This window comes from Odocoileus virginianus, chromosome 3 (assembly GCF_023699985.2).
Source record: "Odocoileus virginianus isolate 20LAN1187 ecotype Illinois chromosome 3, Ovbor_1.2, whole genome shotgun sequence".
NCBI lineage: Eukaryota > Metazoa > Chordata > Mammalia > Artiodactyla > Cervidae > Odocoileus > Odocoileus virginianus.
This window is the reverse complement of record NC_069676.1, coordinates 95671159-95690975: the sequence shown is the minus strand read 5'-3', so window position 1 is coordinate 95690975 and position 19817 is coordinate 95671159. Positions and strand designations below refer to the sequence as shown.

Genomic DNA, 19817 nt, shown 5'->3' with positions numbered 1-19817 from the left:
GAATGCCAAAGCTATTCTTTTAGCTCCCCCAAATAATATTCTCTGGATAACTTATTAAAAAAAAAAAGATCAAGCCCAGTTATTTCCCTTTGCCTTATTAATAAGTCATTATGCCTACTCTAGTTATCCAATTTAAAACATTTAACAATTAAGGCATTCAGATCTTAGTACTAATGGTCATATCAAAACACCTCAGACCACATCTTCTTTTGCCAAACATCTGTAAACTATAATTTATATGAAAATATAGCTATCCACTTGGAGCAACTGGCAAAGTATCAATAAAAACAGTCATTCTTAGAGACAGTGGTTTTCAGTTCTGGCTGCACATTAGAATTACCTGGAGAAATTTTAAACTATGACACATAGCAACACAGTATAGTAAGCAAATCAAGTCAGAATCTCTGGAGGTAGCGTTCATTTTCTTCTTAAATTCCCCAGTGACTCTACTGTGAAGGAATCAATTCCATTAGGCACTTCCCAGGCAGTGCAATCTCTAACTCAATAACTGAAGTTCAGCTCAGGACAAAAGTCGGTGGAGAGTGCCTGAAGTCAGCAGAGTTCATTCATTTCTAGTATACCCTCTTTAATTAAGCCAGGTTGGTAGAACAGGTGTGGTGTTCCAGGACAGGATGGTAATGCAGGCTTTCTTTTTCCTCAGTTTTCTTTTTTATAAGGCCGTTTGCTTTTATTCGACATATAAGCCCATGTGTTATAATAAGAGACATATGTAAGGGCCCAGGCACACATCAATGGCTCATTGCAGGGGTCCCCTAACCACGGGCCAAGGACCGGTATCGGTCAGTGGCCTGTGAGAAACCCGGCCAAATGGCAGGACGTGAGCAGCGGGTGAAACTGAAACCGTCCCACCGCTCCCCTGGTCTGTGGGAAAACTGTCTTCCAGGAAACTGGTCCCTGGTGCCAAAAATGTTGGGGACCACTGGTTTAATGGATAGGGGCGCTTACATGTCTGAAGCAAGGAAGGTTCCGGAGCGACACCTCACCAAACGTCAGATGAAACATGGCGGCCGGCCAGGCTTTGCCCTGGCTGCCAGAGGCGGTTGCCAATTACAGCAGGGAATAAAGTCAGGTTACCAGGGAAACCAGCAGAGGGGCCCGCCCACACGGCCTCTTTGATTAGAACAAGCATTAGCTGGGCCTGGGGCAAGGGTGTCGGGAGGTCCGTGAGGGCACTTGAGTGTATGTCAGGCAGGCACTGCTTGAGCAGATGACGCACAGAGAGCAAGGGGCCGGCCATCTTGACTGTGCTGACTGTTCACTCAGCTGGGCTCTTCACGGTACCCCCCTATGCAGCACAGGGTTCTAAGATAGCCTTAGGTTTTCTACCGGAAGCAAGACCCTCAGTTCAGCACCACTTTCATTTTGGGCTTCCCAAGTGGTGTTAGTGGGAAAGAACTTGCCTACCAATGCAGGAGACAGAGACGTGTGTTTGATCCCTGGGTTAGGAAGATCCCTTGGAGGAAGGCATGGCAACTCACTCCCCTATTCTTGCCTGGAGAATCTCATGACAGAGGAGCCTGGTGGGCTGCAGTCCATAGGGTCTCAAAGAGTCAGACACGACTGAAGAGACTTAGCATGCACCAGCAGGTAAGAAGAGACCTGAAAGTATTTTTGTCTACTCTATGGATATTCACCCTTATGGCAGAAAGTGAAGAACTAAAGAGCCTCTTGATGAAAGTGAAAGAGGAGAGTGAAAAGTTTGGCTTAAAGCCCAACATTCAGAAAACTAAGATCATGGCAGCCGGTCCCATCACTTCATGGCAAATAGATAGGGGAAACAGTGGACACAGTGGCTGACTTTATTTTTCTGGGCTCCAGAATCACTACAAATGGTGATTGCAGTCATGAAATTAAAAGACGCTTACTCCTTGGAAGGAAAGTTTATGGCCAACCTAGACAGCATATTAAAAAGCAGAGACATTACTTTGCCAACAAAGGTCCACCTAGTCAAGGCTATGGTTTTTCCAGTGGTCACGTATGGATGTGAGAGTTGGACTGTGAAGAAAGCTGAGTGCCAAAGAATTGATGCTTTTGAACTGTGGTGTTGGAGAAGACTCTTGAAAGTCCTTTGGACTGCAAGGAGATCCAACCAGTCCATCCTATAGGAGATCAGTCCTGGGTGTTCATTGGAAGGACTGATATTGAAGCTGCAACTCCAATACTTTGGCCACCTGATGCAAAGAGATGACTTATTTGAAAAGACCCTGATGCTGGGAAAGATTGAGGGCACGAGGAGAAGGGGATGACAGAGGATGAGATGGTTGGATGGCATCACTGACTCAATGGACATGGGTTTGGGTGAACTCTGGGAGTTGATTATGGACAGGGAAGCCTGGCGTGCTGCGTGTTCATGGGGTTGCAAAGAGTCAGACACAACTGAGCAACTGAACTGAACTGAATGGATATTGTTGAAGACTTTAATTACCCAATAAGGTGCTATCTTTCAGAAGCTACTTGAGAACAAATTTTTCTGATCTTATTATTAGCAACTCTACAAGTTTAATTGGCTCATGAATCATGTAACTAATCCAGTTTTATTTAATGAGCTGCTAGAAAGTTTAGAGCCAAATTCTTCTAATGAACAACTATAATAAGAATTATTCTTGTATAAATTTTTCCATTTTTATCTTTGTTTTCCCTTCTTTCCCACTTTCTTATAATTTATCATTTTGATCTATTTTTTCCCCCATCCATGAGCCACTGTAAAGTCGTTCAGGAACAAAACTGAGCATACATAACATTAAAGATATATAGTTAACAGAGCTGATGATCAAATAGAGCACCAGAAAAGATGGCTTTAGTGCAAGTCAACTAATTTCCTCAATGTAAGAAAACCTGAACAGCATCAAAGTCAACGTATGCATCTTGGGCACTGTACTCACACTGATGTTGAAATACAAGTATGTAAGATATAGTGAACGGCACCCAAATTGGATTGGCCAATAGGTTTGTTGGGTCTATCAATAAGAGCTTATGGAAAAAACATTAGGAACATCTTGGCTACCCAATATGTCAGAATAGTGCTGTTGTGAGTCTACATTTACTAATGTGGTGTTTAGTTCAGTTCAGCCATTCAAGTCGTGTCTGACTCTTTGCGACCCCATGAACCACAGCACGCCAGGCCTCCCTGTCCATCACCAACTCCTGGAGTCCACCCAAACCCATGTCCATCGAGTTGATGATGCCATCCAACCATCTCATCCTCTGTCATCCCCTTCTCCTCCTGCCCTCAATCTTTCCCAGTGTGGTGAAAGGGGCATAAAAGAGTGGTCAGAGGGAGCAAAAGTGTGTTTTTACTTGACAAGGAAAGAAATCTTTCAGTTAGATCAACTGGGTGTCAATTATGAGGGAAAAGAATCTAGGTTGTTAGATATTTTAAATAACTTAGCTAGAAGACAATTCCATTTTTTTTTTTGCAAGTTACTCTATATTGTTTTAATCTCTAATATGCCACTACTGAGATGCCTGAATTGCAAGTAGGCATTCTGAAAAAGGGTTCTAGAGTCTGATTATTATAAAAAGAAAAGCTATCAGGTTCTTACTAAACTTCACTGACGGATTATGAAAAATATGTTTTAAAAGTAATTTGTAGTCACTGTAAGATGGAATATTCCTACAAAATACATGGATATTTGGAGTAAAATTATTCTTTAGAAAGAAAACCATTATTAGTAACCTACACTGATGATTAATTTGTATGTAATTTGAGACACAGGTTTCCTCTTAGCTATGATCACTTTTTATTATTTACCTTCTGATTGTTATACAAGCAAAAATCCTCCTTGAATTTTTAAAGAAAGCCTGGTTTTCACATGTATATAAACTCTTGGGCTGGTTTTTAATTTATATCTGCTACATAATCAAATGACTTCTTAATTTTAATATAATGCACTTCTTTTGAAACACTGAATAGGTTTCACTATAGCTTAGGTTTGTGTAATTATTACAAAAGTTGTATATAAGCCCTGCAAATATGCAAAAACTGCAAAATACACTCTGACAGCTAATGCTCTGAAAACACTTTATTACACAAATTACATTCAGATTCTGAAAATAGTGATCTAACAGTGTAACCATCTAAAAATAAGACATCCCCAAAACACACCAACTGAGGAAGGAAATAAAAAAAAATTTAAATAGAGACTTTTTTTCTTTCCCTTGTTGCAATATAATGTTAGTGATTTTAAAAAAATAGGAGATTTAGCAGCTTTGTCGTCATGTAGCACAAAGTTTGTCTTCACTGCCACAGGCTGAGAATGCTGAACAGGAAAGGCACCAAAGAAAGACACTGGCAATGGAAGTGCTATTGGGAGAATACTGTGTTCAAGCAGAGAATGGAGTTATTTACAAACTACAGAAAAGTCTCAAAAATGCAGATGAGCAAACCTTCCATCCCTAAACGACTAGCGTGACGGAAGAGGATCATTTCTCTATCCTATGTTCATATAAAGACAATGGCATGGTGAATGAACTTTCAGGAAACTCCTCAACTAGGAACAGAAGCCAACTAATCCCAAAGGAAGTAAATAAAAGGTGTACGGTCCCACACAGACGGGTACAGTTTACAATTAAATATGCAAAACGCTCAACGTGCTCAAGGGAAAGGAACCTGGCATCCTTGGTAAATCTTGTCGACCTAAAAACAAAACCCCATTTCTCAGGAGGAAGGGGCGGGCGCGGGTGGCGGGGCCGAGTATTCTTCTTCGGACTCGCTTGCATCTTCATCTTTCTCCTGGTCGCTTCCTTCCGTGCTGAGGCGGTCGAACCCCTTCCGGCTGTAGCCCTTCCGGCTGGCGAAGAAGTTGCCCAGGTTTAGGCCTCCGCCTCCCTTTCCTGGAGAAAGCGAACAGGGACAGAGGATTGAGGTAAGGTCTGCACAAATGATTTTCAGTTTCCTTGCAAATTTTTCTGGGGATGGAAAAGGGCAGGTATTAGGGGGAAAAAAAATGACATACAGAGACACTGATCCGACAGAGTCAGAAAGATATGACTCCACAGGTTCATTAAAATAAATAAGGGGGAAAAAAAACCAACACCATAACTCCCCAGCATTATGTATTTCTGCAGGATTATTTCAGTTTCACTTTTCAGCTCCTGCTTTTTTCAGGCTCTCGGGAATGGACGTCCCCTTGAGCAGCTCTTCATTTCGGTGACTTTATGAAAAGGTCGTCCTGACTACCACACGCACTGAAACACCGACAGGAGTGACAGAAAATCCGCTGAAGACAAATGCAGCGAGATAAAAAGGCAGGGAGGAGAATTCGATGACACAGAATGGCAAGGTGGGAAAACGAAGCTGGGGAACCTGCCGCCGGAGTCACACACTTTGGGCTGGTGCACGGTTTGCATTTGGCATTTGCCAGGGATGCTGTGTTACACAGAAGGAGCCTAATTTCCAGAGAGAAAATACAAAGTATCTCCTTGCTTTTTAAAAGACATGAGCTTGTTGACTGTGAATCAAATGGGAAGGATTCTAAAAGGTCACATGCATACCTCTAAGTCTTCCCAGAACTCTTGCCGAACTGGCCTCAAGTTTACGTTCAGAATCTGCTAGAGAAAGAGGGCATATTTCAAAATAAGTCCCAGTCACCCTCCTCAATCCATGGGCCCAGCTGTCAATACAAAATAAGGAATTAATTCCTAAATGATTAATAACAAGGCCTGGCTCTTGTCTGCATGTATTCTTAGAATTCTAAGGGGGCAAAAGGCAACATATTATTGTCATGCATACCAGGGCCAGAGCTGGGTTTGACTGCTACCTGGGTCTCTTATAGACTATGCAATCTCAAATTACTTCTCTGAGCCTCAGTTTTCTCTCCTGAAGAAAAGATGGGACTGATGACAATCCCTACCTCTCTGTAAGCATGTGACGTGCTTACAAGCAGTGCTTGGTATATACACAGGAAATGCCCAGTAAATATTAGTTACCTTTATTAGGACAAAATTAAAAATTACCCATAATTTGTAAAACCTTGGAAGCTTTGGTTACAACAATTTAGGAGTATTAGTCTGAGGTTTTAGGCTTTCTATTCAGAACAGTACATGTCCTGACTGAGGAAGCTTCGGATCCAAATGTACAGCATTTGCTTTTTATATAAGACTGAAGGCAAAAAACTTCTGAAACCCTGAGTATCTGCAGCCATACACGGTGACCCAAATTCTCATTCCATGAAAAACTGACTTTCTTTCCTTGGGTGGAGGCTGGACTCCAGACGGACTTCGTTTCTCCGCGTGCTGTATATCTTACTGTGCTCTCTGTCCTGCTTCCGACACTCCCTTCCCCACTATGGCCAGGGACACAAGGCTCGGGGTTCTCCTGCGAAGCCTCTAACGGCGGGGGGGCGGCATGGTGAAGCACCGGCAGAGGGAGAAGGGGAGGTGGGGAGAGACACAAGCAAGCAGGGAAGAGGAATTTGATAAGGTGGTTAGCAAGCCGACAAACGAAGACTGTAAACTGCACAAGGATATGGGATGGCCCTTAGGTTTGCATCCTGTGTGCCCAGCACAGTGTCTGACGTGAAGCTGACAAGCTATACGGGTGTGCCGAATAAGTGGAAGGCCTTTCACGAGGGTTATTAAAACCCTCACAGACTGGATAAGATCTATCAGGAACAAATGTTGAAACAAGGTCAGAGGCTGGTATGCTTTTAGAATTAAATGTATTAGACTGAACCATATAAAGCTCTAGTTTTTAAAATAAAACATGATTGAATGTGAATGGACAAAAGGTGACAGGCTGGTATACTTTTAGGATTAAAATAGAATTGAATGTATTAGACTGAACCATATAAAGCTGTAATTTTTAAAATAAAACATGATTGAACGTGAATGGCAATTTCATATGGTTCAACCTGGGTCCCTCTGTCTTCCCAACACACTCCCGTGGACAATATTCTGGTAACAGTCCCACGCACATGTGCTACCAGCAAAGAGGCCGATACCAAACCTTGACACCCCAGCTACTCCTCCTTTAAGTGGACTGATCAGCAGTATTCCTGCCCCCCAGGCCTCGTATATTTCTGATACTCCATACATTTATCACTGTATGCACCATCCTCTATTTATACCTTTATGTGTCATTTCTTCTTTATGTCTTAGCTATTCTGTGAGCTCCATTTATTTATTCTATCCTTTCCCCAGTGACTATCAAATCCTCAGGGCCAGGACCTGTTATTTCTGCTGGAGATATATCAGGAAAAAGCAAACACACAGGATTCTTGCTCTTTTGAAGCTTCCATCTAATTCCATGAAGACAATGACTATGTCTACTTATCTTTGCCTCTGCTCAGCCCTTGTTGGGAAGAGTTAGCTGTATTTTTGAAGAGCTTTATAAACTTCAGGTGAAAAGCAAGAAGTCCTAGAAAAACTCCCTTTCACAAATTATTAATTTAAATCCTTTGGTTTTGTTTTCTGAGTCCTTTTCTGTGTCAGGGCTTTGCCGTGGGCACTGAATCCCTGCCAGTCGCCTTGGCCTGAAACAGGATCAGATGCTGTTTCTTGATCAAATGCTGCCCACCATTCTGGTTCATGGATACCTTCCCAGATGCAGCTGTAGCCTCCTGCCTCAGGACCTGGGGACCCCGCCAAGGGACTGTTTCTGAGAGGTGAGAATCACGAGTTGGATTATTCGTTTATTTATGTGGATACCTCGAAAGGAACTCAGCTACTCAGTCTGATACTATGATAATGGTTTGATAAAACAATGACACCAGTATTGGACTGTCCCCTCCCTCACGCGACTCTTTTAAAACTGTCAAATGGTTTTCTATGGAAATAGCTGGCTTCCTGAGAGAGGTGAGGTTTAAGGCAAGTATCTTTTACGACTTTTTATTACTTTATTACCAATGATTATTCCTTATAATCACTGGTGTTATTAACTGAGCACTTATAGGTGCCAGGTACTGTGATAAATGCTTTATGAACATTATTTCATTTAATCCCTACACAACCTTGTGGGTATTTTATCCCCACTTTACAGATGAAAAAAACTCTGGCTTAGAGAGGTTAAGTAACTTGCCCAAGGTCATGGAGCTAGGAGCTAAAGCCAGGACTAGGGAAAAATAGACAACTTCTAAAAAACTGACCCAGGCATTTTGAGGACGGGGCCTGTTTCTAATAGCAGGGATTGCCTCCTTCCTGATGCTTCAGCTAATTTATACGGACTCTACTCATCTACACAGTTTCATATGGAGACAGCTAATGGTTTTAAGCCAATGCTAAAATGCAGTAATAGAGGTTGGGCTTTTATCTAACTATCCAAATTCTGAAGCTCCAGGTACATTTTTCCACTTAGATGCTAACTATAGACAATATTTGGAACACAGACAACCACACTGAAAGAGGTACAGAACACTTAAAAAAAACAACACTGAAAAAAAGATCACAACCAAACTTTGATAATCAGGCTAAACACTCTGTCGCAGGGAGGTTCCCAATTCAAGGGGCTCGTTCTACTTGCCTCCAAAGGCCCTTGATTTTTTCCAGCGAATAAATAAGGCAATGGCCAGCAGGACCACCACAGGAATAACCAGCAGGGTTGTAATGAGAACAGCCGGCACTCCGGAGCCCGGCTCTCTGACCAGCTTCTGTTTCTCTTGTATCTTCAGTAATTCTGAGGAGGCGGGTTTGTTGTCCATTTTGGTTTCAACAACTGCCTCGGATTCTTCAGGGAAAGAAGAGTTGACAATATTCAACTGACTCAAAGACTCTGTAACCATCCCACCCGCCCCTGCCCAGTCAGATTAACAGCTGCTCATGAAGAACTTGTTGAGCTCAATGCATGTGGGGTTCAGGCTTCAGTATCTGCAGCTACTGAGCTAGTACCTGTGACTGGCAAATTCCCAAGTAATGGTTTTTCACCTTTAAATTGGTTTTATTTGATTCTACCGTTTGTTCCCTCTTTAGGTATAATTCCACAGAAGATGCATCCTCCTTTTGCATTTTTTCAAAGTTAAAATGAACAGGTGACATGGTGTAGGGGACCAGAATTGGTGTGCATACTGGAGTTGGATGAATCTGGGCTCAAATCCCAATACAGCCAGCTTGTGTAACTTTGGGCAAGTTACTTAAATGACGTGGGCCTTAGTCACCTCCTCTGTATAAATGTGATGATGACAACAACTTCCTTCATGAAATTACTGAGTATAAATGTTTATCACTGGGTGCTTCGTAAGTACTTATTTCCTTGTGATGTTAGCTTATGAACCTCTTTCATGGTCAGTGAATCACTGGTACCTCACATGCATAGTTGCACGCGTTAAGTCTAGAATTAAGAAATGGAAAAAGGGAACTGTGTCCTTCCCAGGTTCTTTCCTACAGTTTCCAGCAAGTTATAAGTGTACCTGTACGCACTGTATGTCCGTTTGTTGGCGAGGAAAATAACTTACACAACGGTTCTGTGATACTGGCAGACGCTGGGGACATATCAGGCCTAAAGTGCTACTTGGGAAACTGATAACAACAAAACTAAGTAAGCGACTGCAGGGACCTTAACAACGACGACGTAAGAATGAGGTTGAACCTTGAGACGTTCTTGCCCCCAAGAAACGCACACATGTGTTTGCCCAAAACCCTGTGTGTGAAGCTAGAAGTTACAACCGTGTTTGCCGAAAGGCTCACAAGGTTTCTGAACTTCAGCTTCAGAAACTGAGGTGTGTGCCCATTTGCTCTATGGTACAAATTGCATCAGATGGCCTCATGGTAATTTTGACAAAGTGGCAGGGATTAGTGTTTTAACACGATCAGGAAAATCTTTGGTTAATGTTTAATATCTGTAGACATATTGGAAATGCTTCTCCAAGGAAGCATTTCTCAAATTACCTAAGACATTGTAAACACCGTTTATGATACACGCTGGTATGTTCCAGCATTTTGCCTCAATATTCAGAGCAAGCTTCCTGCCTGGTCTCAACGGAGCACATACACTGTTTCAGGCACTGTTCTCATTTAGTCATCACACCAAGCCAATGAGTGGGCACTACTGTGATCACCATTTCACAGATGGCTTCACAGTTCTCATTCCCTTTCCTGCACTGTCATTAAGGGCAGACCGTTATTTCTCTTCTTTTATCCATGGAAGTGGGTCTTCAAACTTGAGTGGGAAAGGAGGAAAGGGGTTGGTTCATAGATCTAAATGATTCAAATTTAATCCAAGTCTCAGTTTCCAAGAGGAATAAGAGTATGATTCTTATTTTTCCTGCCTACTAGCTGTTTTCTCTTTTTCTTCATTATTGTGAAAAGGTATACAAATTGTTCTATGTTTAAGCAAAAAATAACAATAAAGTGATGACAGGATTACAAAATACAGGCCAAAGATGTGGAGATTGGAGGACATGAAATTGCTGCCTTGGAAGAAGGGTTTGTGTCGGTTTGAAAGTGACTATAATCAGAGTAATTACATAGCACTTTCTACCTGTCACTTAGCACATTTACCTACGCCTAGGATATTGGCTGTGCCAACTCATATCTAATTTCATTTGTAAGCCTTAGCTAAGACGGAGCTCCACAAAAAAAAGGAAAGAAGAACTATGATGTAGGTGACAGACTAAAAGAATCATTTTACCATTCACAGAAAGTGTGCCGAGAACAATGCAGTGACCTTGCTAAGATACACACACTGCACTTTAGAGATCCTAGATATCCACACCTCTTCTGTACTCTGCCTGTCATCTACTAAAAATACTGCAACATTCTAACGTTTGGGACCATGTGAAATATGTTTAGATTTTAAACAATGCTCTACATTTTAAAGAATGAAGATAAAAAAATTTTAATTTCCTACTGTGAAAAAAGCAATATGCTGCTCTTAGATGACTTTATAAGGGGGTAAAAAGCCTAAAGAATAGTTATCACTTAAGAGTCTAAGAATTTCACTCAGAGCATAAAGAACAATCTAAATTCTGTCACTTTCTTTCACTTACCCCCGCCCCCCCAGTAATTCAGAGCATTCCTGATGAAGATGGAATGGAGAAGCTCTAAGCTTAGCCAGGACCTGGTGCTACTAGAAGGTGGGGGGTACCTCATTGACATTCTCCTATCATAGAAGATGCCAGATAGATTCAATTGACAACAACAATGTCTTCAAACAAGCTTTCCCAGCATCTCTGCAGATACTGGCAAATAAAAATAATCTTGAAGACTGATGCATAAGGGGCGTTTTCTTTCTTCTTTAAAGCAATGCATTTAGAAAGGGAGGTGCACTGTCATGTGAGCTCACATACACAAGCACATGCGTGTCTCTCCCCTTTACAGAAGGGGAGAGGCCCAGATGCCTTTGGAATGGAAGTAACTGGGGCAGGAAGGAGAGATGTTCCAAATACAGCAGCATAACAATTACTACCCTGCTCATCACAGATGGAACTGAAGGCTGAAGGTTTAGATGGCATACTGGCAAGTAATGTGTGAGAAGGGATGGAAAGTCCATCAATCAACGAGATTCCAGGCTTATTTTGGAGCCACTGAGGTTCAGTTCTGGACCATTGCAATAGAGCACATACTGCAATTAAGCAAGTCACATAAATGTTTTGGTTCCCAGTGCATATGTAAGTTATGTTTATACTATACCGTAGTCTATTAAACATACAATAGCATTGTCTTAAAAAATGTACATGCTTTAATTAAAAAATAGTTTCTTGCAACAAATGCTATTATCTGAGCCTTTAGCAACTCAGTAACGTCAAAGATGGTGACCACAGGTCACCATAACAAATAACAATGAAAAAGTTTGAAATATTTCAGGAATTACCAAAATGTGACAGAGACAGGAAGTGAGCAAATGCTGCTGGAAAATGGTGCTGACAGACTTGCTCAATGCAGGGCTGCATAAACTTTCACTTGTGAAAAGCACAAGTGTAATAAAGCAAAGTGCAACAAAACAAGGTATTCCTCTACACTTTTCTGGGTTTGTTTGTTTAATGCACTGTGCTTCCTCCACAATGTGTTGCTCTCCATATGGTCTAAGATGCCAATAGCATTAGAGAATTTATTTTAATTTTCCTAAAACAGATTCACCATCATCATCTTTCACTGCGTGGTGCAGGAGGGGTGAAGGCTATGCTTTTGGAGGGAGATTGGTGTTATCTTGTTTCATCCTTAGTAACTTCATTTGAAAATTTCAATCCTTTTCCTAAGTTTCTTATCATCACAAATTCTCTGATCCCTGAAACTCCCTGAGAACACAATACTGGTTCAGAAACTCTGCTATCACTCATCAGTTTTGTAACCATTCAGTGGGGATGAGGGTCATGAAAGGTTAGTGGAATTTCAAAATTTACAATTACCATGTATCTACAGAGCTGTTAATCTGGGAAGATGTTTCTCTCTCTCTTTTGTAAAAGCTGGTTGAAACCAAGCTTCGAGACTGTGATAAAAGACAAAAACTCTTGGAGATCCAGCATGATTTATATTCCTTTACGTAGTAAGAAAATAATCTTTTTTTAAAAAAAAGTTTAATGAGACTCATGTTGGGTTCAAAGAGGACTAGAACAAGTTCATTTGGGTTTGGGTATTCCTACTTGTTAAAACAGGACTGTCATGACAAGAGATTTCAATTGCGTTTACTATTTGAACTGCTGGGAAGCTCCATGACCAAATGGACTCTCTGGTGTGCAGAGCGAGAGAGAACGTGGCCAGTGGGAGAGCACTGGTCACTGTGACTGGCCAACCAGGGTGCGACAGTGTGGCTGGGCTGTTCACAACAGGCCAACCAGTACAGTCACAGAGTTTTGATGGGAACAATTTAAAGGTAAATTGCAAGTGGTCAAACAGACGGCAAGAGTGAACACTGACATTTTAGGAATGAGTGAACTAAAATGGACTGGAATGAATGAATTTAACTCAGATGACCATTATATCTACTACTATGGGTAAGAATCCCTTAGAAGAAATGGAGGAGCCCTCGTAGTCAAGAAAAGACTCTGAAATGCCATACTTGGGAACAATTTCAAAAACAACATAATGACCTCTGTTCACTTCCAAGGCAAACCGTTCAATATCACAGTAATCCAAGTCTATGCCCCAACCACTGATGTTGAAGAAGCTGAAGTTGAACAGTTCTTTGATGACCTACAAGACCTTCTAGAACTAACATGAAAAAAAGATGTCCTTTTCAGCACAGGGGAATGGAATGCAAAAGTACGGAGTCAAGAAATACCTGAGTAACAGCCAGTTTGGCCTTGGAGCACAAAATGAAGCAAGGCAAAGGCTAACAGTTTTGCCAAGAGAACGCACTGGTCATAGCAAACACCCTCTTTCAACAACACAGGAGAAGACTCTACACATGGACATGACCAGATGGTCAACACCGAAATCAGACTGATTATATTCTTTGCAGCCGAAGATGGAGACACTCTATCCAGTCAGCAAAAACAAGATCAGGAGCTGACTGTGGCTCAGATCATGAACTCTTTATTGCCAAATTCAGACTTAAATTGAAGAAAGGAGGGAAAACCACTAGACCATTCAGGTATGACGTAAATAAAATCCCTTGCAATTATACAGTGGAAGTGAGACATAGATTCAAGGGATTAGATCTAATAGAGTGCCTGATGAACTATGGACATAGGTTTGTGATATCGTCCAGGAGGCAGTGGTCAAGATCATCCCCAAGAAAAAGAAATAGAAAAAGGCAAAATGGTTGTCTGAGGAGGCCTTACAAATAGCTGAGAAAAGAAGAGAAGTGAAAGGCAAAAGATAAAAGGAAAGATATATTCATCTGAATGCAGAGCTCCAAAGAATAGCAAGGAGAGGTAAGAAAGCCTTCCAAAGTGATCAATGCCAAGAAATAGAGGAAAACAATAGGATGGGAAAGACTAGAGATCTATTCAAGAAAATCAGAGATGACAAGAGAACATTTCATTCAAAGACGGGTACAGTAAAGGACAGAAATGGTATGGACCTAAGAGAAGCAAAAGATATTGAGAAGAGGAGGCAAGGACACACAGAAGAACTATACAAAAAAGATCTCATGACCCAGATAACCACAATGGTGTGATCACTCACCTAGAGCCAGACATCCTGGAATGCAAAGTCAAGTAGGCCTCAGGAAGCATCACTACAAACAAAGTTAGTGGAGGTGATGGAATTCAAGCTGAGCTATTTCAAATCCTCAAAGATGATGCTGTGAAAGTGCTGCACTCAATATACCAGCAAATTTGGAAAACTTCAGCAGTGGCCACAGGACTGGAAAAGGTCAGTTTTCATTCTAATCCCAAAGAAAGGCAATGCCAAAGAATGTTCAAACTACTGCACAATTACACTCATCTTGCATGTTAATGAAGTAATTCTCAAAATTCTCCAATCTAGGCCTCAACAGTACATGAACTGTGTGAACTTCCAAATGTTCAAGTTGGATTTAGAAAAGACAGAGGAACCAGAGATCAATTTGCCAACATCCACTGGATCATAAAAGAAAAGCAAGAGAGTTCCAGAAAAACATCTACTTCTGCTTCATTGACTACACTAAAGCCTTTGACTGTGTAGATCACAACAAACTGTGGAAAATCCTTCAAGAGATGGGAATACCAGACCACCTTACCTGCCTCCTAAGAAATCTGTATGCAGGTCAAGAAGCAACAGTTGGAACTAGACATGGAACAATGGACTGGCTCCACATTGGGAAAGGAGTACGTCAAGGCTGTATATTGTCACCCTGCTCATTTAACTTATATGCAGAGTACATCATGAGAAACGCTGGGCTGGGTGAAGCACGAGCTGGAATCAAGATTGCAGGGAGAAATATCAATAACCTCAGCTATGCAGATGACACCACTCTTATGGCAGAAAGCAAAGAAGAACTAAAGAGCCTCTTGATGAAAGTGAAAGAGGAGAGTGAAAAAGTTGGTTTAAAACTCAACATTCAAAAAATGAAGATCATGCATCTGGTCCCATCACTTCATGGCAAATAGCTGGGGAAACAATGCAAACAGTGACAGACTTTATCTCCTTGGGCTCCAAAATCACTGCACATGGTGACTGCAGCCATGAAATTAAAAGACACTTGCTCCTTGGAAGAAAAGCTATGACTAACCTAGACAGCAAATTAAAAAGCAGAGACATCAGTTTGCCAACAAAGCTCTGTATAGTCAAAGTTATGGTTTTTCCAGTAGTCATGTATGGATGTGATAGTTTGACCATAAAGAAAGCTGAGCGCCGAAGAATTGATGCTTTTGAACTGTGGTGTTGGAGAAGACTCTTGAGAGTCCCTTGGACTGCAAAGAGATCCAACCAGTCCATCCTAAAGGAGATCAGTCCTGGGTGTTCATTGGAAGGACTGATGCTGAAGCTGAAGCTCCAATACTTTGGCCTTTGGGCCACCTGATGTGAAGAACTGACTCATAGAAAAGATCCTGGGTGCTAGGAAAGATTGAAGACAGGAGGAGAAAGGGACAACAGAGGATGAGATGACGGGATGGTGTTACCGACACAACGGACATGAGTTTGATCAAGATCTGGGAGTTTGTGATGGACAGGGAGGCCTGGTGTGCTGTGGTCCATGGTGTCCCAAAGAGCTGTACATGACTGAGCAACTGAACTGAGTGATTTAAAGAGAAATGGTGTGAGGCTACTCTGAAATCCAGCAATTTCAGAATAAGCTACAACTGTCCCAAATCTGTAATTCTTGGAAGAACTTCAGTTCGGTTCAGTCGCTCAGTCGTGTCCGTCTCTTTCGACCCCACGAATCACACCACGCCAGGCCTCCCTGTCCATCACCAAGTCCTGGAGTTTAAGGTGAATGAATTGGTGGTACTCATTTCTCCTCAACAGGATAGTAACAGTGGTTCAGAACATAGCTTTGTTGCCAGACTGGTTTAAATTCTGGCTTTACCATTTAATATCTTAGTATTAATTCTGCTCCTCAGTTTCCTCACATATGTAAAATGAGGATAAGAGCAATTATCATTTGGTTGCTGTAAGGATTAAACTTAATTTTTGTATAGCCCATTTTTTGTGCTCCATAAGTGAGAGCTATTATTTATAATAGTATCTTTTCCAGTATCTATTTCAGGGCAAATAGAACTTATCAATAATTCTATATATAACAATAACAGAAAATAGGAACTTCTTCAATATGAGTGTTGTATGAATGTCACTCAGTAGTGTCAACTGGGTATAATCTCTACAAATGCCAAACAGTTACTATTGACTTATTTTATAATATTGTCTTACCCCTTTCAACCTTGAGCCGGCTATATTTTCTTATCTGCCTATATAAAATACCTAAACTCCCTCTTGCTTCTCGCTTCTTTTCATGTCTTTTCCACCTGCTTTCATGAGAAAGGAAAACAAGTAAGCCTACGGTTAATTCTTAATATCTAGGAGAATAATTTGTAAAGTAACTAAGAAATGAACCACTTGGCTACTTAAAACATTAGGAACACCTCTAGTGAGTTCTTAACTATACATGACCATGTCAAACCCCTGCAAATAGTAGAAAAAGTATAAATATAAACTGAACCTAGGAAAGGGAGAAAATGACTGGGATTCCAAATGAATCCAGTAGTTATACCAGTACCTAATTCTATTTCCCCATTCCTTACAATATACACCAAAGAGAGAGGGGATCAGATAGGAAAGAATCCGCCTGCAATGCAGGAGACCTGGGTTTGATCTCTGGGTCGGGAAGATCCCCTGAAGAAAGGAACAGCTACCCACTCCAGTATTCTTGCCTGGAGAATCCCATGGACAGGGAGCATGGTGGGCTACAGTCCATGGGGTCCAACAGAGTGGGACATGACTGAGCAACTAACACTTTCACGTATGCATATATGTATGTATGCATACACACAGAGTCCTTATTACAGGCTATAAGTGTCTTGAAGTTAGACACAGTTTCACGTACCTTAAGCCTGCTGCATCTTACACATAGGTGGCCCACAGTAAATGTTGGGGACTGAATGGTAGTAAGACTGGAGCTTAGGGAGCAGCTAATCTTTTCAGGCCCTTACATTATTAACTCACCAAAGATATTTTTCACTCTAACGATTAGAGCCTATAAAGGAAGCCTTTCCCAGTGTGCTAGATGTTATTTTTCTAATTGCCTGAGGTTAAAAAACTTCCAGAAGTGACCTACTGTTTTCTTCTCTAAATGTCTCTGGCCCACCTGTTGTAGATTTTATACATCCCCAATCACTTTTCATCACTTTAAATCAGTGAATTTGAGCTCATTATTACTATTCCAGTTTATCAGAAAAAGCAGTGGCATCCTGTAGGTTTAAGGGCTCAAGTACATAGTAGAAATTATAGATAATTTACCGGGTTGTATTATATTTTTACCTGAAAAATTTTAAGTGCAATCAAGAGCCATTTAAAATCATTCAACAAAAACCACCTTGGGTTTCACAGGCATAAGAGGAATCTGACCAACCTTTGATTTCCTGAACCTCAATGCCAGCCTTCTTAACTGATCGATGTTCCATTTCTGTAACATAGCACAGGAAGTAGAGAGAAAAATCAGAATTTCCCCCCTGCAAAAATGTGAAATCTTAATTCTGATATTCATTTTTCTCAGCAGAAAATTTCTTTAATTCATCAAATACATTTTTATACTAGAAAAGAGTTTAATGTTACAAATCGCTAATTAGGTGCCTGGTCCTTGAATCCTGGATAAAATCCTCCTAGGGAAAGCTGAAATAATCTAAGATCTTTGTATATAAAATGAGATTTTCCATGTGTAGTCTACAATCCTGTATTATTTCTGAAATATCAAGGAACTCTGTTTTCAAGTGGACATCTCAGGCTGATTATTGGATCTGTCACGTTTGATTATCAGTCTTCTAGTTGACAAACTGATTTGCCTAGTAAAATACTACAACAGAAATACACAAGCCTCCTGTTCAGCCTCCCATGGCGGTGTTACTGTTCCCAAGATGCTGTTTCCCAGATTTATTACTTGGTTGCCTTCCAGACTATGCAGAAGGCTTCTCTTTCAAAGCTGAATGCTGCACTGCAGTACCTCTCAATCAGGGGATGTTTCAAACCAACTCGGGAAGTCTTTCCAACTACTCATATTATAACCCCTCTTTTTCCTGTAGATTTTGAGTGGGGTCTGGCCATGTGTGCTCTGAAAACCTTCCCCAGGTAACTCGATATGAATCTCTGTTTAGTACCAACCCCTGGAGTGGAACTGGAATACTGGAATAAAGAGGCTTAGACAGAGTCTTAATGAGTTCAAGTACCATGTTCCTATGTGTAAAATGAAGATACTAGTTAGATTTCTGAAGTTTTTCCCATCTTGGAAGGTACTTAATCATTTATTTTTATTCTGAAAAGCCTGAGTTCAGTCATGCAGCTGAGAAGTATCCATCTCTCCTTGCTTTCCTATATGCCCAAACCCTCTGGTTCCTCTTTGTGGAGACAGGTGGTAAAAGAGGCGTGCTTACAGAGGAATGTGCAGTCCACAGGCACTTCTGTGCACTCAGCCCTAACTAGGGCCTAACAAAACAGCAAAAATTACTCAAAGGACAATTCTGAAGACAACAGTTACCAAATTTACTTGGGCTCCAAGACCTATAGTTCAGTACAGTCACTCAGTCTTGTCTGACTTTTTGCGACCCATGGACTGAAGCATGCCAGGCCTCCCTGTCCATCACCAACTCCCGGAGTTTACTCACACTCATGTCCATTGAGTTGGTGATGCCATCCAACCATCTCATTCTCTGTTGTTCCCTTCCTGTCCTGCCTTCAATCTTTCCCAGCATTAGGGTCTTTTCAAATGAGTCAGTTCTTTGCATCAGGTAGCCAAAGTATTGGAGTTTCAGCTTCAGCATCAGTCCTTCCAATGAATATTCAGGACTGATTTCCTTTGGATTGACTGGTTTGATCTCCCTGCAATCCAAGGGACTCTCAAGAGTCTTCTCCAACACCACACTTCAAAAGCATCAATTCTTCACTGCTCAGCCTTCTTTATAGTCCAACTCTCATATCGATACATGACTACTGGAAAAACCATAGCTTTGACTAAACGGACCTTGGTAGGCAAAGTGATGTCTCTGCTTTCTAATATGCTATCTAGGTTGCCTGGAGAATCCCAGGGACGGCGGAGCCTGGTGGGCTGCCGTCTATGGGGTCACATGGAGTCGGACACGACTGAAGTGACTTAGCAGCAGGTTGGTCATAGCTTTTCTTCCAAGGAGCAACAAATAAAATCTGACACTGTCCATTTTTTCCCCATCTAATTGCCATAAAGTGATGGGACCAGATGCCATGATCTTAATTTTCTGAATGTTGAATTTTAAGCCAACATTTTCACTCTCCTCTTTCACTTTCATCAAGAGACTCTTTAGTTCTTCCTAGCTTTCTTCCATAAGGGTGGTGTCAGCTGCATATCTGAGGTTATTGATATTTAATCCAGCAATCTTGATTCCAGCTTGTGCTTCATCGAACCTGGCATTTTGCATGATGTACTCTACATATAAGTTACATAAGCAGGGTGACAATATACAGCCTTGACGTATTCCTTTCCCCATTTGGAACCAGTCTGTTGTTCCATGTCCAGTTCTAACTGTTGCTTCTTCACCTGCATACAGATTTCTCAGGAGGCAGGTAAAGGTGGTCTGGTACTCCCATCTCTTTCAGAATTTTCCATAGTTTGTGGTGATCCACACAGTCAAAGGCTTTGGCATAGTCAATAAAGCAGAAGTAGATGTTTTTCTGGAACTCTCTTGCTTTTTCAATGATCCAGCAGATTTGGCAATTTGATTTCTGGTTCCTCTGCCTTTTCTAAATCCACCTTGAACATCTGGAAGTTCATGGTTCAAGTACTACTGAAGTCTGGCTTGGACAATTTTATGCATTAATTT

The 19817-nt window shown here is 41.3% G+C and overlaps 1 protein-coding gene across 8 annotated transcripts in view; it reads right to left on the bottom strand.

Moving 5' to 3' along the window:
• Nucleotides 1–4025: 4025 nt before the first annotated feature.
• PAM (peptidylglycine alpha-amidating monooxygenase) overlaps nucleotides 4026–19817 on the bottom strand; it is a 314353-nt gene continuing 298561 nt past the window's right edge. For 4 of the 8 annotated variants that reach the window (XM_070465860.1, XM_070465859.1, XM_070465864.1 and 1 more), the window contains 4 exons: nucleotides 17384–17437; nucleotides 8480–8683; nucleotides 5515–5571; nucleotides 4026–4854 (listed from right to left, as the gene is read on the bottom strand). In XM_070465860.1, the coding sequence (XP_070321961.1) occupies nucleotides 4679–4854; nucleotides 5515–5571; nucleotides 8480–8683; nucleotides 17384–17437 (491 nt within the window). In that variant the 3' untranslated portion in view covers nucleotides 4026–4678. The remainder of the gene's footprint in view (nucleotides 4855–5514; nucleotides 5572–8479; nucleotides 8684–17383; nucleotides 17438–19817) is intronic. The other 4 variants (XM_070465862.1, XM_070465865.1, XM_070465863.1 and 1 more) reach the window with 2 other exon arrangements.